Genomic DNA, 24,671 nt, shown 5'->3' on the forward strand with positions numbered 1-24,671 from the left:
GCCGCAGCGGGTGTAATGCTGAGGAAGTCGCACCGCCTGTAAGGGTGGGGAAGTCGCAGCGCGTGTAAGGGTGGGGAAGGCGTCGCCTTCTGTTGTAAAATGTTTAATTTTATTTAATTGAACACGCAATAGAATGGCTCGCTCTGAACATGTAAGGCTGATTTTGACAAGATAAAAAAGGGTATTGTGCTAATCAGCACCTTTCATCTAAACTGCACAAACTTCATATGAATGCTTATTGACATGTATGATACTATGGCAAAGTGAAATTATTATTTTTTACATTTTTTAACATATTTTTATCAGATGAAAAAAACAGTCAAAGTTGTGGGAAAGATATGTGGGTCTAAAACATTCTAATATAGACACAGACAGCAAATCAAAAATTGACATTACATTTATATAAAAAAATTGGGCACAAAGAAAGAGAGACATCTTTCCTCTTTAAATCTTTATTTTTGAGTGAAAAAAATATTAAAATATAACTTACACATAAAAACTTTTAGAATTTGACATCTAATTTATATTGCACACCAACCTGTAAAGCACTTGTGAAAATCTAATGCTACCATTTGTCTTTCATTTTCTGGAATATTTGGAATACTGGAACACTGATAAAAGCGATGTTAAAAAACATTTATAAACAGCTGATGATTGGGGCTGCCTGTATCCCGCCAGTCAAGTGTTGTTTAGAACTTAATGGCATATTTAAAAAGTTCAAGTCAGGGTATAATTAAAAAAGAGCTTTGTGCTTTGCTACTTCTGATAAGAAACGTTTTGACACCTTAGTTTTAGATTCAATGAGAGTCAACATTTACAGTCAAAACACTCAGTAGCAAGTCAGGTATCCATGAGCTGATCTTCAGGATCTCCTCTACAAGCCTTAAAGGAAACAGCTGCACAATCACTGCAATTTCTTTTCCTATACATTTTTTTGAAGATGCTGAGTCTGTAAAGAAAACAACAGAAAACTGACTTTAGTCAGACTCAACATGGCAAAATATCCTTTATGGAAAAGTCATGCGATACATGAAAAGACCTGAGAACATTCATAAACCAGTAAAGAGCTTCATACCTGGAGACAGCAGGGGTTTCTCTGGCTTCTTCAACAGCAGCTGCTGGATCACGTCCCTGAAAATCAACACACACAAAAACAAAATTACAAGATGTAAATCAAATCAAATAAAAAGGTGCAGAAGACAAAGCAACAAACAACAATCAAATAATTTAGTAATTAACAGATTTATGATAGCACACGTACATCACAGAGACATCTACTTTACATCTGCAAGACGTTTTTTTTTTTTTTTAAGTGGATGCTCGTGCAATACATCTATAGGACGTTTCCTATCAGATGTCAAATAGATATTTAGATTGCCAATCAGCTTTTGTAAGCTTTTTAAACTATTTTAACTTCATATAATTTGGAAATGCACAAATACATTATTTATTTGTATGATTACATTGTTTATGTCTGTCTTTCTTCAGTCGTAAAGAAATAGTTTTTTTAGGCAAACATTTCAGCATTTTTCTTCATATAATGGACTGATATGGTGCCCTGAGTTTGAACTTTCAAAATGTAGTTTAAATGTGTCTTCAAACAATCACAAATGTGGTTGTAAATGATCCCAGCAGAGAAAGAAGGGTATGGTTATATTTTCTCCAACAGTTGCATTCCACTTCTGTTCAGTATCACACGCCGCAACGGTTTGGGACAGAAAGAAAATATTTATTATTGGTTTTCATCTGCCTTACCGATCAGGCTGTTGGAATATGCAAGTACTATTTTGGCACCAAACCTGATTTTGTATTAGATTTTCTAAAAGGATGTATATACTGAATGTACAGAAGAGGAAAAATAAGCCTATTCCATAATTTATTTAAAATACATTTACTTCATACTAAACATACTTCAATTGCATTAACATATTTATTGACATCACTTAAGACATACTGATATAAACTTATAATTAAACTTAATTTAGAGTATTTCTTCATTGCACAACATGCATTTTGTAATATTATGCCCAATATGTGATTTCATTTCACTATTAATAAGAATTGTATGACCACTTTATAATAATAATAATAATAATGTCTTTAAATGCAAGATATAAAGTGTACTTAAAAAGTAAATAATTTAGCTTGTTTCAACTTTCAGTTCCTGTCCAAGCACTTATTAGTCTATGAAGTCAGAAGAAAAGTTTGTTTAGAAAAAGTGAAATTAATTACTACCAAAAAAAAAACCCCTAAGCTAACCCTAAAGACAGCAAGACCTAAACAACAAACAAAATAAGAATCCCTACCTGGTTTATAAAAACTAAGCTAGTAAAAGAACATTAAAAAACAAAACAGAGGACTACAACTAGCAGAACAAAGGTGGGTCAAAGGCCCACAAAGGCCCAAGTCTGCAAACCCACAGCAGGAAATGGCAGCAAAATAATACAATACAGAGTAAGCAGTTGATACTTTTATGCAAGAACTTACATATAGTGTTCACTGTATGAATATACATTTATGCTTATTAAGAACATGTGATTTTGTTTGAACATTAAATGACAGAGTAGCAGGTCAATGAGGGTGCTGTCATTTTTAGAACTTATGCACAGATATAATATACACATCTGATTTACATTCACATTAGATACAGTGGACCGTTTACATGAATATTTGCCAAGATGGTCTTTTTGACATGTTTTTATTTAACAGCCGACAAGTAGTTCATTCAGTGCTCTTGTCTTTCAGACAGCACATGCATACACTGAAATAAGTCCTTTTTGCTGCATACTGGAAAAATCACTTGATTTTAAACAGTAAGTTGAAATGTAAACTCAGCCATTCTGTTGTAGATTTTCTGGTGTGCTTGGGATCATTGTCCTGTTGCATGACCCAATTTTGGTCCAACGTTAGCTGTTGGACAGATGTCTTCACATTTTACTCTAGAAGTTCATGGTCACATGGAATGTGTGACTTTGGTCTCGTCTGTTTAAAGGACATTGTTCTAGAAGTCTTATTGTTTTTTTCAGATGCAACTTTGCAAACATAAACCGTGCTGCCATGTTTTTTTTTAGATAGAGGAGGCTTCCTTCTGACAAACCTTCCAAACATGCCATATTTTTCGAATGGTATTGTCATGAACTTCAGAATTTAACATGTTAACTGAGGCCTGTAGAGTATGAGGTGTAGTTCTTTGTCACTGTGGAATGATGGACTTCAAATTGTTTGAAAATGGCTGTAATACTCTTTCCAGATTAATGGCAGCAACAATTGCTTCACTATAAGATCACTCCTAATGACTTTTCTCCTTGACATTGTGTTAACACACACCTGAAGGCTCCAGATCAGCAAAGTGCCAAAACTTCTGCTTTTATAGAGGTTCTCACACTTGCTGATGATCAGTTAATCAAAGGCATTTGAACTGCTACATACCCTCTTAATTCCTATGTTAACAGTAAGGGTGTGGTGTCCTAACTTTGTCATACATGGCTTTTCAATCTGGGCTTTATTTTTTGTTTAAAAAAATAATGACATATGCAATATGGCATGTGTTGCTGTTCATCTGAGGTTTTCTTTTCTAAATTTGAAGACCTGCCAAGGACCAGATAGTTTTTATGACCCTATTGAATTAAATGATTTTCCATTAGTGATAGTTGTTCATGAGTCCCTTGTTTGTCCTGAACAGTTAAACTGCCTGCTGTTCTTCAGAAAAATCCTTCATCCTAAATTTTACTTATTTTGTCTTATGAGAAACATGTACTGTAAGTATCTTCTGTAGCTTCTAAAGGGCAAAGTGATACTTAGGCAAAATAAGAAAAATGTGCACATAATTCTGTTCAAAAGTTTACACCCCTGGCTCTTTACGCGTTGTGTTTCTAGAGCATCAGTGAAAGTGATCATTTGAACGATTACGAAAATTATTTATTTTTGATAATTATTTTATTTAGTTAGGTGTTCAATAACTGTTGTTAGTTTCGTTTTAGTTTTCATTTATTTTGATATTTCTTTCTGTCCTGCTTTCTTTGCATAAATGTCTTTATTTTCATTAAAATAGGCTTATAGTTCTCAATACAACATATTTTACCGTTTAAACATATGTTCAATATTTCTTACATTTAAACTCATTTAAGAAGCATTTTAGAAGTAATCCCAAGATCCCAAATGCGGTTTTAAATTATTTTATACTCTTTTTTTCTTTTAAACAAGGAAGAAAGGTCTTATCTAGTGAAACGATCGGTTATTTTCATTAAAAAAATAAAATTAAAATACTTTTTGTTCTCAAACCCTCGTCTTGCCTTGCTCTCGTTGAACTCTGTGTATTCTGCCTCAAGACATGTATGTCGAAAAACTCCAATTGTATTTTCTCTCTCAACTTTAAAAATTATTTCAAAATCATCCTACATCACTGCAGAAGTACAGACCCAGTATTTGTAAAGTGAACATGCAAAGATCATCAAACACCCTTAAAGTGCCCCTATAATGCCATTTTAAAGGTTGCTAATATTGTTTTAATAGACTCCCAAAACAGGTTTACATGTATGCAAGGTCAAAAAACACTTCAGTTTTCTCCAAAAATAGATTTAATTTTAGCCCATTTCTAAATGATTCCTAAACGACTCGTGAAGCAGTTCGAAGAATCAGTCTCTCTAAACCCCTCCTCTCCGTGAGCCCTCACTGCTGTGATTGGTCAGATGGCGCAGTCCTTTATGATTGGTTTACCGCGTACAGCGTGTCGTAGAACTGACTGACTGACAGCACTGGATACTTGTCAATACATAGAAAAGATGGCATCGATTTTACCATAACAACTGGAGCCAGATTCTCGATAAAACGGCTGAAGTGCCTGATCGACAAGTTAACACGGTCTACCGTGGAAAGTGCTGGCAATTGGCTTATGTAAGCGAACCGTGCACACCTCTATGTTGTAAACTTCAACATTGTATAATGCATTAACGCGGCTTTCACACCGAACGCGCAAAGCGCTGCACTGGTCGCTGGGTTCAGTTCAGCCCTTCAGAGCACAGCGGCAAAAGTTCATTAATATGGCAAGCCAAAGGGGTCAGAATTATGCTATAGATAAATCGCATTTGCATACAAAACGCCATTTTTGATGGTGTTCAAAACAGTATTAACGCAGTCAAATATGCTGCCCTGATAGAAAACGCTGTAAAAAATGTGCGTAAATGGTACAAGTGTTAGTGTTTGTAAAAAGCGCCACTTTTAACGCCTCATGGCTTGCCACAGGGCGCCTTTAAAAACGCCGTTCTGATTGCACAAAAGCGTGCGTTACTTACAGGGTTTTCCTTGTAGTATAATGAGCCACGCCCGCTGATTTCCACAGCCAGTAATATTGAACTGTTCTCATCCAATCAATGATGAACAGAACCAGACCAGAGTAATTCAGATTAAATACACTTGCTCCATACATAAACATCTTGATTTTCAACTTTTCACTTGGAGGTAAATATATATTTAAATGTTGACAAACGGTGAATTAAAGTCACTAAGTTAAATGTTTCAATTCCAGTCAAATGAAAATCAAAATGCAGAACAGTGATTGGCTCTTGCAGTTATTTGTTTCAAGTAATCTGATCGCAGTTATGCTCTGTTCTAAAGTATTTCTTCTAGCCAGAGATATATTTTAGAACAGAACAGAACTAGAAAAATGTCCTCCATCTATAGGAATTAAGACCTTTTACATTACTCTAGTTGAGTCCTACGATTAGCAGTGAAATGCCTCTTTTTCAGTTTCTGCATTAGGCCTTTAACTTTTAGCCTTAAGATTTTTGGTGAATATGGCTTCAAGTCATTAGAACATTTGACAACTCATTTCCATTAATCGAAGAACAAATTTAAGTAATACTTGCCTTCATGCATTTGCAGAAGAAACAAAGCACCAAGACCACGAAGATGAACACTGGAGCAATTAATACAAATCTATGGCGTTCAGAGGAGTTGGGAGGTTTTGGGATGGAGGTTTGTGGTGGTGCTCTACTGGAGGAAAATGGTGGCTCTGTAAGATACAACAGAAAGAGTAATATTTAGAGGTTTATAAACCATTAACCAATGACCCTTCATGAAGTACCACCTTGAAAGTTTACTGACCAATCCTACTTTAGCAACTCTTACCAACCACCAAATTATTAGAATTTCCTTCTTTCTTTCTTTTTTAAATCAAAGTCTAAAGTCACATTAGTGAAATTTCTGTGAAATTTTGCTGGCAAAAAGGTCCACTGTCTATTATCAATAGCAATGTTTGAAGCACAGTTCACACAGAACCCAGTTTTAAATCAAGCAGGTTTCTGCAGGTCAGCACAATAAATAAGCAATGGTAAATGTGACTGCACCTGATAAAATAATGCAATCCTTTTTTTCCTTTTTCAAATTGTTAAATACATCTTGAGTTCATTCAGCAGATCAAATGATGAGTCTTTACATCAAGGCCACCTAAACGTTGTCACTCATAACTGTTTTAGCTGAGACTTTTGCAAAAACCATTTGCTTGTTTGGAATAATAGTCTCAGCAGTTTTAATTCACATCACTGTGTAATTTATATTAATATTACTTCTTATAAAAACATTAGATAAAATGCTTTGCAATATCACACATAAGTCATTACAGCTCAAGTAGGAAGAATTTAATTTTTAATGACTTTATGAGCACAATCATGACCATTTGTGTCATTTTTCTCATAATCCTGATTCTGGAATATTACCGGCAGACATATTGTAGTAATATACCTACTGTTGACATTAAGTGTAGCATTCTCCTTGGACACATTGTTTCCAACAATGATTGTTGCTTCGTAGAAGCCTGAGTCTCTAGAGCTGACATCTAGAAGAGTTAAGGTTCCTTCTTGAACTTGCAGTGAGACTCCCGGTGTTTCCACGACATTACAATCCCCACGTTGGGCACAGCAACAGTACTGCGCAATCAGTTTTTTCTCACTTTCTCTTGTAAGAGCTATCGTCACTCGATCAGCTCTGTCCAGTTCAGGAGTTTCCAAATGTATGGTAACATTTTCTCCATCAGCTGCCTCCAAATTCAACCCAGCAGCACACACTGTTTGGGAAAGAAAGTATTTATTATGTTTTAGAACACTGTTTCACAAGTTTTTGTCTTCCAAAAACAACCTCTTCAATAAGGTAAAGTAATATTATTTTGAAATATGCATGCATTGTTTATTTTAACGTCACTGCAGAAGTTCCGACCCAGTCTTTAGAAATTGAACGTGCAAAGAAGATCAAACGCCCTTTACAAAGTAAAACAGCGATGTAGGATGATTTTGAAGATGGAAGAGAAAATGAGATGGGAGTTTTTCAACATACCCTAACTGTATTGAACCAGAGAACGCATATAGTATTGCGTATCGCAGAGCTAGTCAAGATGAGCATTTGTGATTAAAAAGTGTAAAATCTTAATTTATTTCAGAAAATAAAATAATATGAATATGAATTGAATTGAATAACATAAATTATTTTATTAATTTTTTGGGTACCATGAAATTGAAAAAAAAAAACAAGAATATTTTAAAATATGTTAGTTTTTTGATACCTTTATCTCAAACGGTGGCAGACTTTAATAAATTTAAGTGGGTTCAGTATATAAAAAAAAACATTATATATATATATAATAAAATCATAATCTGACAAAACAAGCCTTGTGCATTATAGGCAATGATATTCTGAATATTTTACAGTTGTTTGATGCCTTTATTTCAAACTGTGGCAGAGTTTAATGAATTTAAGTGGGTACAGTATTTAAAACATTAAAAAATATGGATTCAGTACCATATATAAAAATAATACAATCATAATCAGAAAAAACAAGCCTTGTGCATTATAGGTAATAATATTTCGAAACTGTGGCAGAGTTTAATGAAATTTAGCGGGTTCAGTAAAAAAAAATATATATATATGAATTCAGTACCATATATAAAAATAATAAAATCATAATCAGAAAAACAAGCCTTGTATAGGGAATAATATTCTGAATAGTTTACAGTTGGTTTAATGACTTTATTTCAAACGGTGGCAGAACTTTTTTTCCTGAAATTAAGCCTTGTGCAATGTAAAGGGCATATATTTATGTCTATCTGAGTTAGTTTGAGCTCAAAACATGACAGGCACAAAAACTTTAATTGGTATTAATTCTAATGTCTAATGAATGTCAAACATAAAAGTAAAATTACCGCAATCACTTCCTGGCTGGCTGTGTGCACTTACATCTTAGGGGGAAAAAAAACACCCCCTAACATGAGAGGTCAATATACCACAACACACACACATACACCATATGATACGCACACACATAACAGCGTTTGCCTTGTCACTTTCACAACACGCGACTCACGCCCAGATTTTAACCGCGGCGCACCAGGAGTCGCGCAGCAGTCACCGCACCGAAATCCGGTCCTTCAGACTGCTTCAATCTTTAGGCGTCTTTTTGAAAAAGCAAGTCCAAATCCTCGTACAATAAACAGACAGTTAAGTTTTAGAGTTGGATAAAAAACAAGCAACTTTCCATTAACCCCTAATTCTTTAATTACCTACCTGAAATTAATATGACAAAGATGAAGATTAAGAATTTCATCTTTTCCAAAAATCTCCCAGAATTGCTTCAAAATACTTCTGCAGCGCTTGAATGTTTAAATTAAAAGACGCGTTCCGATTTCTCCACCAACTGCTCAACAACACTCCAGATGTGGGTTTTCTTGCTAAGGCTAGATGGTGTAAAGTTTGGCTTTAGCTCCTGTTAAGAGTCGCCTGTGATTAATATGACCAGTGATATCCTCCCCTGGCGAACTTTCCTCTTTTCAGTCACCAACTCTGTGGAGACGCATGCTAAACATAACTCCACCCAGTAGTTCACGTCATAGTTGACATCCGGAGAGGGAGCTGGAAGCCATTTGGCTCTGCAGTGAGCAATACTTGTATTTTGTAACCCTAAGTGCCTAAAGTGCATCTCGATCGCCCCCAAGTGGGCGGCTACAGTAAGTTAATAACCCCGTCCTCTCCATGTATTCTAATGGGTGTTGACTTTTGCGAATTTGGGTACACCGATCGGCTTTTGTATTGGAGCAATGCAGTTAGACATATCCGAAAAGATTTTTATTGTACCAAACAGTCCTTTCTGTGACTCTGAGGCCAGTTTCATAGCCAACCAGTGTACTCAGAAAAATTATTTACTTAATTTAGACTGTCGATGTGAGCTTGAATACCATATACTATTTCTTAAACATGCGATAGGCAATGCAGATCTACGTCATATGTTATTATTAATGTAGCTCGTATTATGTAAATTTGTTTTGCGAATACTAAATTATTTCAGATTCAATAACATGGTCTCAGATAGTTGAATTCTTTACTTACATGACTTACTGCAATAGCGAAGGTTACCATCATGGAGTAAAACGACGAACAACAATGGCTGCAGTGGCAACAGGGCAGTTTCCTGTAATCGGTCCAGACGGTGTTGTCGAGTCGTTCTCGCGATATTTTGATGTACATCGTTTGGTTCGCGTAACGCTGCATGAAAGGAACTGACATATCTCAGATCGAGCATATCTAATGTAAATTAAGTTGCGGAATATTAAAGTATTGACATAATCCGGTTTTAGTTTTTGTTTTTAGGTCCGGGGTTGACAATGGATTAACAGCCTTAATATTAGATTTTCAGATGTGGCGGCATGATACGGTTCTTAGGATTTCTCCTGTCATCGTTGGTGTCCAAAATCAAGCTCATGCCCTAAACCAGTGGTCTCAAGCTCAATTCCTGGAGGGCCGCAGCTCTGCACATTTTCGCTCCAACCCTAATCAAACACACCTGATCCAGCTAATCAAGGTCTTCAGGATTACTAGAAACTCCAAGCAGGTGTGAGTTGGAGCTGGTTGGAGCTAAACTCTGCAGAGCTGCGGCCCTCCAGGAATTGAGTTTGAGACCTCTGCCCTAAACTCTCTGCATGGAGGGCGCTCGCGAGCACTTTTTAAAAGTCAGATTTATTTTCCAAAACTCTTCACAGTCTATATGAAAGGAACTGACATATGGGCCAAACTGTGAATCATTAAGGCTGTCATTGCTTTACATGAATTCTTTTCTTACTCAGATACAAACAAAGCCAAAACTCAATGACCCACAGGCTAATTTGCACAGGTTTACATGCTCTTTTCAAAACGGTTAAATTTAAGTTCAAAACCTAACATACACAACTAAATACAGGTATGTGCCAAAAATTAGAATATCAAGGGAAAGTCCATTTATTTCAATAATTTGTTTCAAAAAGTGAAACTTGTATGTTATATACAATATAACAGCCTCCAGAGAGCCTCCAGAGAGTTTAAAGGCATCGACCCCTCTCTCTTCCCTCTCTCTTCACTTTTTCACTCGTCTGCAACATCTTCCGATTGCTGCCCGTGTGGAGGAACCCATGGGGAGCCGGAGCCAGCACAGGGCGTGCCTGGCGGGCCCGATAGGCCCAACACTGGCTCTCGACCACAAAGAGCCAGACACTTCCACTCAACTCTGGAATTCATCTTCATGACTCGCCTCAGTCAGTCAGTGGTTCTTTCAGAACCTAAGAAGATGAGCTAGAACTCTTCAGGACTTCCCTAAGCACGCGCCAGGCCTTGCGGCCTTGTCTTTCCATTTCCCAAGGATCACAGGACTTCAGCTGGGTCCCGCTCAGCTCTTGGTTCCTCTTCACTTTTCACATGGGATGAAACTCCCAGTCACCATTGAGTCAGAACATCTTTGGAGTTCATCACTCTTCGGACCAGGAAGAACGTGATAACGATTCCAAAACCACCATGCTCCAACCCTCAAGACCTTCACCAGAGACTGCATTCGGACACTTGTTCAACTACCAAGGCAATGCAAGTATCGTACATTTAACTAAACATACAGAGGTTTAGTATAAGCTGTAGACAGCACTGATGGTTTCACAGCAGGTGGTTAACTGACTCTTTTCATAGCTTCATGTTCCTTCTCTCTCTCTAACTGCTTCTCACTGACCCTTCTCCTATGTATGAGTGCTTTTATGTTTGTTGTTTAGATTAGTTATGTGTTAGTCCTTCGTTAATAAGACTCTTGTGCACAAATTACATGAGTGTTGATTCTGATTCTGCTTTGCAAATTAATGTCCCTTTACGATTCCGATTCGAGCTACATGCTCTAATGCAATGGTACTTTAAGAAAGTTATTTTCTGTGGCCAAGAAAATATCACTTCTTATAGTTGATATAAAGATTATACTGAATGTTCGCTGAGCGAACAGATTAGTTGATGGAAAATTGATTCTGCTACAGTTACTACTGGCAGCTGATATAAGTAATTGTAATTAATCATAATTAATTGTAATTATTTATATACATTTCCCTTTGAGCTAAATTCGCGACACAGACATTAAAATGACAACTATTGCTTGCTGGGCACTGACTCTGGCTCTGTTAGCATTTTAATTCTTTTAGATCTTTCCTCTGCATTTGACACTATCTCTCACAGTATTCTCATTTCACAACTTTCTACTCTTGGTATTTCTGGAACTGCCTTAGCTTGGTTCACTTCTTATCTGTCTGACCGTCAACATTACATTACTATCCGCCAGGCTAAATCCTCTACTGCTCCTGTCTCTCATGGTGTTCCTCAGGGTTCTGTTCTTGGGCCTCTACTCTTCATCATCTACATGTTTCCTCTAGGTTAAATCATCCGCCGTCACGGTTTCAACTTCCACTGCTATGCAGATGACACTCAACTCTATATCAGCTTTTAACACTACCATCCCTTTCCCACTAACTCCATTTAAGCTTGTATCAACAACATAAATGCTTGGATGACCAGTAACGTTCTCAAACTCAACACTGATAAAACAGATGTTCTACTTGTTGGTTCACCAAAAAACATTGCTTCTTTCTGTACTGACACTGTTAACATTTCTGGGATCTTGGTTAGTCCTTCCACCACCGTTAAATATCTGGGTATAACTTTTGACTCCTATCTCTCCTTCCTACTTCACAATTCTTTGCTTACTAAATCTGCCTTTTTTCACCTCCGCAATATAGCTTGTTTACGTCCCTTCTTAAACATCAAGGATGCTGAGACACTGGTTCACGCTTTCATTACTTCTCGACTTGACTACTGTAATTCTCTTTTCTATGGTCTACCAAACACAACATTAAATAAGCTTCAATACATCCAGAACTCTGCTGCTAGGGTCCTCACTTATTCAAAGAAATCCTATATGATTACGTCATTTGTGTCCAGTCATATTCTGTCATTGTTTGATGAGTAGTATGATGCTGGCAAAGAAAATGTATAGTTTTATAAGAAAGTTTATAGTTTTATAAGAGAGTTATATAAAGTAAACTTAATGTGTTTTTACACAGTTTGTGTATGTTAGCACAACATTATAGTTTGATCACTGTAATATTGATGTAAGTGAGTTACAGTGTTTATTTGATGCAATACATTGTAATCACTTCTGAATGTTGTGTATATCAGGAAACTGTATACTGTGAGTTTATGAACAAGAGTTTCATTCATTAATGAAGAAGTCATACTGCCAGTCATGTCAAAACACAATGAAATCTGGTCTAATTTCTTCTTGTGTTTATTCATTTTGCAGAGTGTGACTAATAAAAGACTACCAGAAAACCACCTGAAAACTCCGCCACTTCTGTTTGTGCAACACACACACACATTTTTTTTTTTTTTAAATCTTGCTTTCTAAACCACTTCCTTCTTTGTCTTCCAGTTCCAGAATAGTCACTAATCAGATGCCACACAGCATTTGACCTCTGGATTTACAAAAATCATTTCAGTTTTAAGAAGTGTGTTATCAACATTTCAACATTGCTTCAACTCACTCCAAGACCATCAAATATATTTATGATTGCCTTCCTTCATCAAATTTAAAAAGTAAATAAATAAATAAATAAATAAATATTTATCCAATGAAGATTTTCAGTTATGCAAGTCGCTGTCTTCTGCAGCATATATAACACCAGCATGTTTCACTGTGTGCATGTGTTTGTCAATGTGTCTGAAAGTAATGGCGGAGACAGAGAGGGAAGTTTGAATGTGATAAAGGCTCATAATTCTCGACAGCTGTTCAGCTACAGCTACTCACAACATGAGGCAGAAGATCTTCAGTATCTTAGAAAAGTCCACTGACAGGCTCTTGTGAGCTTTGCTCGAAGCTTTGTTGTCTTGGTTGCCAATGGCTAAAATAGAAGAAATATAAACATACTATGACATACCCCAAAATACCCCTTTATGAGTTTTTGTCTAATATTTAAATCATATGTTAAGAAATATCACACAAGCAGTGGCGTAGGCATACTTTTACTTTTATTTGGGCCCGGCCAAAACTGAGTGGCCACTTTCACTTAGGGTTCTTCATCTTCCTGCTTCTCCTCATAGCCAAAATCAAACTAAGGGACTCAACATTCAGCCTATTCCAGGATTCAATCACTTTTCCTGTGATTTATCTTCAATAAAAGTACAGCACTCCTCACAGGCTCAGTACAGAACTTTATTTTGAATGTTCTTATTTTAAAATGTTTTATTTTAATTTTACATTTTAATGATTTAATTAAATTGAATGATTTAATTAACTGAATGAACCAGGAAACACAGATATAAAGCACGAAACTCTAAAGGCATGGAAGTGTTTAATAAAAATGTAATCATCCTTTCACAAAATGTGAATTTATAGTTTTCAGTTGCGTTCTGTGAACACCAGGGGGAGCATGTAACAATGTTTTTGAAAGGAGGCCGTTTGGTTAAGGTCGAGTTCACGTGAAAGATCCACAACAAGACGAGCAGAAAAGCGGGTGTTCCCCTTACTTGTTTTTTTTCTCTCAGTCAAACTAGCACTAGTATTTCATTCAGTATGGTACATGATTTGCTTTTAAAAAGATAACTGTCTGTCAGCATAAATGTTTTTTGTATAAATATTAATATCTTTATATTACAATTATTACAAAACATGTCCTATTTCTGTGAAGAATAGTGTAACATTTTATTGCCGTAAATATCAACATACATAAACATGCATTTTTTTTTGTAATGTTCAAGGCATTGTTGTTTACACCCAATTCAAGTTTAGTGTCATGTTTTTCTTCTTTAAACGCTGAGGTAAGTTAGAGGTATTTCTGACGAGTGAACTTTTAACTCTAAAAATATTTAAATATTTAAATATTTAAAGTACATTTAAATCCAGTTCTAATAATACAATTTTGCATGCACAGAGTAATTCTTTGTTACGAATCTACAAACCCATATTTTCATGAAATACTTTGTATTTTATCAATAAATGCCTTTCATCTAAACTGTACAAACTTTATAAATTAACGGTGATGTAACGTTTATGATACTATGGCAGAGTAAAATTGAGGCATTATTATTATTTTCATGTTACCATCATTATTACCGTATTGAGAATTATTGAACCAGATGAGAAAACACCAGTCAAAGTTATGGGAAAGACATGTGGCACAATGTTTATTTTATTAAAATATATATACCTATAAGAACACGGACATGCATGGCAAGAAATCAGCAAGACACTACATAAATTACGCCCTACATTAAAAAACACCGCAAAATTTCCTTTCCCCTTCAAGTATTTTTTTTAGGAATGAATATACTTTACGTAGACCACTGACATTTGAATCATAGTGATTACAAAACATGAAAGTGACAGGAAGCACTTGTGAAAAACGAAGGATATACAGTCTCCACAACAGTCAGTGTTTCACCAATCTAATAGAAACAAAACTGTGCTTAAAAGGCAGTCTACTCATATTATGACTACTTGTGATCAAGAACGAACAACTGCATCCGATAGTTCGGCAGGTTTTTCGGCCGCAAAGGCAACATTCTCACTTTCAGTGACTAAAAGTAGGTCATAACTTGCCGATCTTAAAAGTAATGGGCATGTCAGTCCTAAATTTAGAACTTCTACATTTTTGCTCTAAACGTATTTCACAAAGCATGTCAGTGCTAAAGCTCCTAAATCGTGAAACGTTAGGAGTAGTGAAGAAGACTCTTAAGTCACTAATAACAAACCACAAACCATCCTAAAATGGCTGTTGCCGGCAATCTGCCTCGGAACACAAACATTTTAGAATCGTGACGATTATGAGCTTTTAAAAAGTTATTACCTTTGGTTTTTGGAGGTTATCCCAACTAGTAAGTAATAGCTTTTCTTGCGTCCGGTTTGTTTTTCTTGTATGTTTGCATGTCTTACTATCAACCATGATTATTCTACTCTGGTAATTAAAAGGCTGTTTATATGCATATTCACTAATTGTTTAGGATAAGCATACATGTAAGAGGCTGACATTTAAACTGAACATATATTTGTTTAATTAGTGACACTTAGCCTGTATTTTAACATCTTTATTTGGATGTTGCAACATTTTTATTTTTTAATCTTTATTTGAAAATGGCAACATAATATCGCACTCTATAATATTTCTGTGAATAAAGGTGCATACGCCATATCGGAATTCCCGTAATTACGAGATTCCAACTTGTAAAAAACGTTCAGGTCCTCGTAGAACTCGTAATTACAGCTTGTGAACTGGAACTCTTCTGAGAGCTACGACTTGTACCACATGACCGATGTAGGCTCTGGTTAAGCATTGATAGTGTTGCCATAGAAAAGCATAAATCCGAATCTGAGGACGTAAACTACTCCGAGTAGAACGTCACATTGTCATCTCGAAATTATGGTAATTACGATATGGCGTGAACGCAGCATAAATCTCTCTCCTATCAGTCAATCACAGTGTGCATAGTTAATAAGTATGCTGACATCATCCATAGCAACAAGGTCAACCCCACCCTTACTCTTGGCTTAAGACTTCTCTTTATTCCTTAGTAAAAGTTTGTCTCAGCAGCTTTGTGAATAGGTTTTAAGAGAAAAATCTTAGCTAAAAACTTTTACTGCTATTTAGGAGAACTTTTAGTGTTAAAAGAAAATGCTTTGTGAATAGGGGCCCAGGTTTCTTTAGTAGTGACTTTTTGACCTAAAAAGTGAAAGGCCTAAAAAAAAAAAAAAAAAAAAAAAAAAAACCCTACTGCTAATTTTTAATTCCAGTACCATTTAACTATAAAATGATGCAATATTTGTTAATAGGGTTTCATTCTGTTGGCAAGGCTTCAAAATTAAAATTTCTACTAATTTTTTTATTTTTATTTTTTTTACTAGATGGTGCCATTTTTTTTCCAAGTTTGGCATATAAAGCAAATACTTGCTTCATTCCTGTTTTCTTCTCATGCATATTATAGTCCATAATAGAGTGAATTGGATAAATTATGCAGCTATAATTGTGTGAGAATGTTGGTATGGATGTCTGAGTGTGGTTTGTATGCGTGTCATAAATAAAAAATGTTGTGCGTTTGTGTGTGTGAACCTGTAATGTTTGAGAGAGAAAAAAATTATACTGTACTGCAAATCACAAATCCCAGTGATGTGTATGCCAGTGGAGCTTTGCTGGAATTTAATGGGCTTCACTCTGAATGTTTTTTTATTATTATTATTTTACATTTTAATGATGTCATTAAACTATAAAATAGTCCACTAATGTTATTAAATGGAAACCAACTCAAAGTGGTTTCCAAAAACTCTCATGTCAAAACTCTGGATCAAAATATTCTGCACAAAATACTTTAAACTGTGTTCCACTTAATTTTTATTTTAACAAGTTAACACTTTTGAGAAAGTTTTAATAATTAATTTGAAATATTTTAATGACACACTTTATTTGTGTTCTGGATAATTCTACTGAGCCTTAGCATGTGTTCAGAGAATGTGATGGGACGCTGGAAGCAATGTTTTTGACATCAAGGATTCGCAATGAGAAAAGCCTGAGAAGCCCAAATTTTTCAGGGGTTTGGGTAGGGCTGTTTTTTTTTTCACTCAAACTAGCACTAGTATTTTAACTCGTTATTTTGCTTATTTGCTTTGTGTAATCTCCTTTTGTTTTTGTGGCACTTAGAACTTTGAGTGTAATTATTATATCCCAAAAATAATAGAAGTTGAATATAATAGTTGTTATAATAGTTGTTAATAGTAGGCCCTGCTGTTAATTTTAATATTACTGCACCAAATAATTGGGTTCCCTGTATAGTTGACAGCTAGAGTCTCCAACATTTTTTCATTCGAGAGCTACTTTTTAAAAATGAAAGTGGCTGAGAGCTTCCCATGTTAAACAATACTTAAATCTCTTAAACAGGCCTAATGTAGCTGATCTTCAGTGTCTCCTCTCTTTAAAGATGCTGGACCTGTAAAGAGAACAACAGAAAACTGACTTTAGTAATGTCCAATATCGTAAAGTACAATATGCTTTTTGAAAACATCATGCGATACATGAAAAGACCTGAGGAAATAGATACTGTAAACCAGTAAGGAGCTTCATACCTGGAGACAGCAGTTCAGACAGTAACTAGTTCATTAGCTGACACGCTTTCCTGATAGTCAACACAAATAACACAATTACAAGATGCAAATCAAATCAAATAAGAAAGTGCTGAAGTGAAAGCTAAATCTTAAGGTTTATACATGCAATGTAAGTCACATTCCTTGACATTATTGTAAAAATTCAAAAACAAGCAAATAATATAGTAATGAACATGTTTAGATGCACAACATTATTCTTAAGCCTGTTTAAAAACAGGCAATCACTCTGCTCTTGTTTTGAGTTTTACAAAAGCTTGGATTAACTTTCATCCACTTGCTCCAAACATGAACTGTTGCTGATAAAAAAAAAATCTCTAGACAATCAAAATGAATCCATTTACCATCACCTAACTCTTTGATTGTTATTATCTATAATCAGGTGATCTGACCACAGTTATGCTCTGTTCTAAAGTAATTTTTTATAGCCAGCATAACTGGGCGTAACTAGAAATGTTATTTGTCTTTAGAAATTAAGACCTTTTAAAGATCCTAAATAAGCACCAATTAAATAAGCAGTAATTATTTAATGGGACTGTGTTACACAACCCAGGGATCCATTTAATAACTGATGCTTATTTGGGCTTATATTTGGTGTTATACATGGTATTAGGTCTCATCAGGGTTTGTTCAATTAAAAAAAAATGTGTATAAATAACTGAAGATGCATATTGCTTGTTTACTGGATATTTGGCTCTATTCAGCAGTGAATGAAAACTTGTGCATTATTCAAACCACAGAAATCACTCAAACAAAAAAAAAGTATGGACAAAAAAAATGAACAAATATTAATATAATATAATATAATATAATATAATATAATATAATATATTGTTCCACAGATCATTAAAACTATATCACTCATATTCATCACTTAAAGCATAAATATAAGCCATACTTGCCCTCATGGGTTTTCTGATGAAACAAACAACCCCACAGATGACAATAGCTAGAATCATTGTTGTTGTTATTATTATTGCTAAATATAACCATTGGTGTTCAGAGGAGTTGTGAGGTTTTGAGGTAGAGGTGTGGGGTGGCTGTCTACTCGGGGAAAATGGTTCTGTAAGGTGCAACAGGAAAAGAAACAATTAGTGGATTATGAAAGTGCAAATCTCAAATGACCCATCACTAGTTACCACCTTAAAACTTTACTGATCAGAAAAGCCTTTGCTCATTTTTTATAAATTAAAATCTATCAAGGATCTGCATGTTTGCAGAAGTTTAAACAAAAATTACCCAAGAAATAATTCAGGTAAAAGGTTTTTCTTCTTTACTAAATCATTAAAGAAATCTTGAGGAGTTCAAGCTATGCGTCAAATGAGTTCATGCTATGAGTCACATCTGATTCTTTACATCAGTAAGATCACCTGAATGTTATCACTTATAATTGTTTCAACTGAGGCTTTCACAGAAATCATTTCAGTGTTTGGGACTCAGCTTAAAAAAAATTAATTTAATTTATGAAAACAGCAGATATAATTCTTTACAGCGTGCCAAGTCATTACAGCACAGCTTTGATTTGTTTCTATTATTTATGTTATAATCCTGATTGTGAAACATTACCGGCAAACAGGCATATTAACATACTCACCATTGACAAGAAGGCTACCGGTCTCCTTAAACACATTGTTTCCAATGTAGATTCTTGCTTCATAGGTTCCTGAGCTTCTGATGCTGACATCTAGAAGAATCAACAACACAGTTCCTTCTTCAACTTTCAGTAAGACTCCTGGTTTTTTGACAACATCACAGTCCTCACAGTGGGCACAGCGACAGTACTGGGCAATCACAGTTTTTTCTTTTAGAAAAATGATGGTCACTCTATTGGCTTTCTCCTGTTCAGCAGTTTTGAAGGGTATGGTTATATTTTCTCCAACAGTTGCAATCCAGTTCTGTTCAGTATCACACGCCACACCTGTTTGGGACAGAAAGAAAATATTTATTATGGGTTTTCATCGTCATGGGCTGTCAGAATACGCAAGTACTATTTTTGCACCAAACCTGATTTTGTATTAGATTTTCTCAAAGGAACTGAATAATAGAAAAATAACCCTAAGCCATAATTTTTTTGTAAAATATTTACTTCATACTAAACATACTTCAATCCACTAGCATATTTATTGACATCACTTAAGACATACTGATATAAAATTATAATTAAACTTAATTTAGAGTATTTCTTCATTGCACAACATGCATTTTTAAAATATTATGCCCAATATGTGATTTAATTTTACTATTAATAAGAATTGTATCACCTCTCTATAAAATCAGTCTTTAAATGCAAGATATTTAAAGTATAGGGCTACCTGAAGTATACTTGCAGTTGCAGTAGTTCCACTTATACCTTTAGTTGGAATTCAGCACTACTTCTACACAAATAATGTGTTCAGTATACCATACTGGTTGTTTACAGTTTAGTGTAGTATAAAAGTATATAAAGTAATTGCAGGGTATTTTTATTAAGCACATATATATGTAAATGTAGTATATTTGGCACAAAATAAATGTATTTAAAATACTTTTTAGTATTTTTCACTAGGGTCATGACATGAGGAAACAAATTTTTCTTGATGTTTTGATAAACAGTCATTGTGCTACAGAAATATACTTGAGGCCATAAAAAACCCTCAATAATAAATAAATAATTTGTTGAAACCCATCTTCCAAAACCTTCCTATAGGCCTATACTTTTCCTTCATAGTAAAATGGAGTAGACTAAGCAATGCAATAGCCCAATCTATTGTGAGTGTAAAATCTGTGAGATGTTTAAGGCATTTTATTTATTTATTTATTTATTTATTTTTTCGTTTTGTATTTAATTTGTTTATATCTGGCCAATTTTAAGTTACGTGTTTTATGTTTATTTATTTAGTGAGTTAAAGTTATTTCATATTGTGCTTTGGCCTAATTACTTAAAGTGTTTCTTTAGTTAATCGTTTGGTGCCGCTAGTTTTAAAGCCCTGTTATTTCAATATCGTTCTTAATTTCCCCTATAAAATTTAGTTTTGTTTTTATTCGTTTCATTAATAATTTGGTTTCGTTTTTCTGGGGGGCTATTTTATGGACAGCTTTCTAGCCTATTTAGTTTTTATATAGTTAAGTTTAAGTTTTATTTTTTGTTTTAGTAATTTAAGTTTAGTAGAATCAACAGAACTCCAGAGCGCAGACAAAAGACATTTTTTAATTTAAACTGACGCAACCTCTAGCGACACAAAATAAAAGCATGCTGAGATTAATTATGGAAAAAGTATACAAATATAGGGCAAAATGAAACAGTCAAGCCTTTCGATACACTGAAGTATTTCCGTTGATGTATGGTTTGCTAGGATATGACAATATTAGGCCGAGATACAACCATTTGAAAATCTGGATTTTGAAGGTGCAAAAAATTTAAATATTAAGAAATTTGCCTTTAAATTTGTCTAAGAAATTTGTTATTTCTTAGAAATTACTAATTAAAAATTCGTATGAGTGAGGTCGTAGGAATTCGTACCAATTAACCACCTCTAAAATACTTAGGGGCAGTGGTGGGCAGTAACGAAGTAGTTGTACTTCGTTACTGTACTTAAGTACATTTTTCAAGTATCTGTACTTTACTGGAGTAGTTTTATTTTGAGAAACTTTCACTTTTACTTCACTACATTCCAAAGTGTAAGATCGTACTTTTTACTTCACTACATTTCATAAAACATATCGTTACTCCTTATAATATATCATGTGCTCTGAGACGCACAAGCGGTGTCTGATTCATGAACAAACTGATTCTTTTCAATGAACCTGTTAAATTGATTCGCCAGTCGCACCAAACGATTCATTCACAAATTAGAATGATCCGAATGCAGCTCTTCTAGGGTCGACAGCTCATTGATTCAAATGATCCGTTTAGAGCGAGTCTCCAGTCAGCTGAATTCACAAGTAAGAATCGGGAGATCTTGTGTGCGCGCGACTGATGCTGCGAAAAGTAAGTTACTAATGTCGAATTTTAGGATTAATTATTATAACTGAAAATCATATTTAGGTCAGAGCTGTCCGTTGTTTGTGAATTACATCTGCTGTAAAAGGTGATCTGTTTAAGCGCACTGAAATGTTTGAATTCAGACACATCAAAAACGAAAAATTTAAATAACAGCTTAAATAAAATAACTCATGCACGTTCATATTCCTCGCTGATGTAACGTTAGCAGTTTTATTAAAATGCTATGCATGTAGCCCTACGTGACGTCTGTTTTTATATTGTTTAGCAACGGTATACATTTTTATATTGTTTGGATTAGCTAGAGTAGACAGTTATTCATAACCATACTAAAAATAAGCAAATATTGTTAGCTGATGCTAACTGTCTAGCTGCTTGCTGGTGCTAAGTTGAGAATTTTTAGATATAAAGTCCACATATTTTTATTCAACCACCTAGATGGATTACATCCGAGGGAAAAAGAAAGGATGTCATGCTCAGAACATGGTAACTACAGTAATTATCGAAGTGGAAAGTGATGCTCTCTGGGGGCATTTGGCCAGGGGTGTTTTTACACAGACAATATTTGAAAGGAAAAAAATCATTATGAAAATATAGTTATATTTTCCTTAAAATGTTCTTGCTAACTTCAGGCCTTATTCCCATGTCATATATAACTTTGACGTTATGCAAACGAGCTTTAAAACACTTTTTTCTTACTGGTGAAAATTTGATGGTCAAATCTGTTTTCTCTCAGGTACATTGCAGTGTAAGCTTCACATTGAATATTACTACATCACTCTCATCAACATAGTCCATTATCAACAACAAAAATGTATTTTTTGGGAAAATCCCAGGTATTTTGAGCAGTAGGATTATAAAAAAAAATATGTGCTAATATAAAATTCAATTAAGTAGCCTATATAAAATTGCAAAATAAATCTATCAGTACTTTTTTACTTAAGTACATAAAAAATCGGGTACTTTTGTACTTTCACTCAAGTAAAATTGAAAGAGTAGCACTTTTACTTTTACTGGAGTAATATTTTATTATACGTATCTGTACTTTTACTCAAGTACTCAACTTGTGTAATTCGTCCACCACTGCTTAGGGGCCTACGAACTGCAGTGACTCCCCGTGCACATACAGACAGAGAGTGAGAGAGGAACTGAATCCTCTTCTGAAAACTCTGAACAGACATATACACATGAAATTATTACAAAATATTTATCTAGAAAATCATTCAGGTAAACACAGTCAGTCTCAATTAAATGACAACAGCGGAGAAAGAAATCGGATGTCGTATTTTATCCGTGCATCAAATCTTAAAAGGACAGCGACCTATAACGACTGAACGCACACAGGGGTCTCATTTATAAAAGCTGCGTACATACAAAATTGGCTAAATGGGCATTTTTTCAAGCACGTATTGTGATTTATAAAAAATAATAATAATAATAATAAACTTGGCGTAAATATTTACCGTATACCATGCGTACAAACTATTTTGGAGTGAGAGAAGTTATTAAGTAATCGATTTCAAACTCTGTTTTAATTTCAATATGCATTTACATTTAATATTCCACTCTCATTAATGGAGATAAGTACTGAAATTGCATTAAGTCATTACGCAGAAGTTAAAAAATGAATGAATTTAGACATTTGTAGTGGATGCACTCGATTAATTTTCCTGTGGCACGCTATATTTTAATGACAGCGAGCAGTGCTATAGGTGCACAATAATTCATATTTTAACTAACCTGCAGATCTCATGTAATGATCAAATATGTTTAGGGAGAACAATGCTCAATGATGCGCACTTCGATATTATACCTCGATTTAGTGGTCGAACGGTCCTTTTTCCAGTTTGTATAGGGCCAAAGATAATAGCTCACTGTACAACCGCTGCTGCACGGAGGTGTTGACTTCATGTGAAGGCATTTCCACAATATTATGAAAAATACTACTGTATTTGAACGCTACAACTCGAAGAAAACGGTAAGATTTGCACATTTCCTTTTTTAAAACGCTTTCAGTATCGCGCCGAGTCAGACAAATGTACACTGCAATAAATATCGATTTCGTTCCCCTAAAAATGGACATTCACCTTATCAGTATAACTGCTGAATTGATTTAAATTGTTTTAAACAATCGAAATACTGCTTGGCCACTGTAAAAGTATCTGTAAAATATCTGAGAACTACTTGAAACTGTTCTGTTTTTATGGATATTTTTTATATATTTATTATAAAACATATATATGGATATTTCTGGATATTTTTTGTAATAAAAATTAAGTTGTATGGCACAAATGGAATAATAGTTTGCTATAGCCCCACTAAAATGGCCTAACGACGCCCATGCTGCATCCTAAAATTAATAATAAAAAATGCTTTCTCTTTCCTTCATCCCTCCCTGCCTAGTTTAGACTAGATTCTAGGATTTCCTGTGTTTATTTGCCTCTTAATTATGAATCGCTTGCTGTATTCCTCATTTGCACGCCACTTTGAATGAAAGTGTCTGCTTAATGAATGTGTATATATAAATGTAACTGAACGTACCTGTAAATAAAGAGCCGATAAAGATCCAGATTAAGATGATCATCTTAAGCACAAGAGAAAAAGATTCAAAATACATAATTCCGAAACACTTATTCAACTTTGCAACCAGTGCTGCTGCTAAGACATGCGCTATTACAGTATCGGGCTCCGCCGCTCTAGGCATGCGCATTAAGCCACTCAGCAACGTCAGGTTCACGCTAGTGATGTTTAAATGAAGCCTCGTGAAGCACTGAAGCTTCGAGTGTCGAGTGCCATCTGGTGGTTAGTAAAAAATAAAACAGCCCATGGGAGGAGCTGGAGCAGATAGACAGCTAACCAATCCTACCCTATCCTATCCTAAACATAACTCCACCCATTAGTTCACGCCAAGTGGAACCAAGTGGCAACGGTCTCCATCTTGAAGCCAACACGGAAGTCACTAAAACTGCAATTCATCGACTGGCCGCTAGAGGCTGGCTGCAAAAGGGAGTCAATCCCATAGACTCCCCATGTTAAAATGCCCAACTTCACAGCAGAAAAGAATATGTTTACAGCCTGGTTCAAAAAGTGGTTTTGGTCTGTATAGCTAACTATGCCCTTCATGTCAACTGTGAGGGGGGGTGAATTTTTTTATAACTCATCCGTTTAATTTATATTAAGCCTTAAAGTTCTGCATAATTTAGGGCGTGGCCACTTAAGTGACAGGTGGATTGC

At 34.9% G+C, this 24,671-nt stretch overlaps 2 protein-coding genes across 4 annotated transcripts; both read right to left on the bottom strand.

Moving 5' to 3' along the window:
- Window positions 1–76: 76 nt before the first annotated feature.
- On the bottom strand, window positions 77–9,744 carry LOC127159048 (uncharacterized). 3 transcript variants are annotated; one of them, XM_051101994.1, is made up of 5 exons: window positions 9,379–9,744; window positions 6,743–7,060; window positions 5,865–6,010; window positions 1,076–1,131; window positions 77–949 (listed from the first exon to the last, which is right to left on the bottom strand). In XM_051101994.1, the coding sequence occupies exons 1-5, from the start codon at window positions 9,560–9,562 to the stop codon at window positions 841–843; spliced, it is 813 nt and encodes a 270-aa protein (XP_050957951.1). In that variant the 5' UTR covers window positions 9,563–9,744; the 3' UTR covers window positions 77–840. The 3 variants fall into 3 exon arrangements, with proteins under 3 accessions (XP_050957951.1, XP_050957952.1, XP_050957950.1); XM_051101995.1 differs by lacking the exon at window positions 9,379–9,744 and adding an exon at window positions 8,551–8,874 and having other exon boundaries at window positions 82–949; XM_051101993.1 differs by having other exon boundaries at window positions 84–949; window positions 9,370–9,719.
- Window positions 9,745–18,315: 8,571 nt separating this feature from the next.
- LOC127159052 (uncharacterized) lies at window positions 18,316–24,103 on the bottom strand. Its single transcript, XM_051101996.1, has 3 exons — window positions 23,979–24,103; window positions 19,053–19,376; window positions 18,316–18,521 (listed from the first exon to the last, which is right to left on the bottom strand). The coding sequence occupies exons 1-3, from the start codon at window positions 24,052–24,054 to the stop codon at window positions 18,316–18,318; spliced, it is 606 nt and encodes a 201-aa protein (XP_050957953.1). The 5' UTR covers window positions 24,055–24,103.
- Between the last annotated feature and the right edge of the window lie 568 nt (window positions 24,104–24,671).

The sequence above is a fragment of the Labeo rohita genome, unplaced genomic scaffold (assembly GCF_022985175.1).
Source record: "Labeo rohita strain BAU-BD-2019 unplaced genomic scaffold, IGBB_LRoh.1.0 scaffold_188, whole genome shotgun sequence".
In the NCBI taxonomy this organism is placed as follows: Eukaryota; Metazoa; Chordata; class Actinopteri; order Cypriniformes; family Cyprinidae; genus Labeo; species Labeo rohita.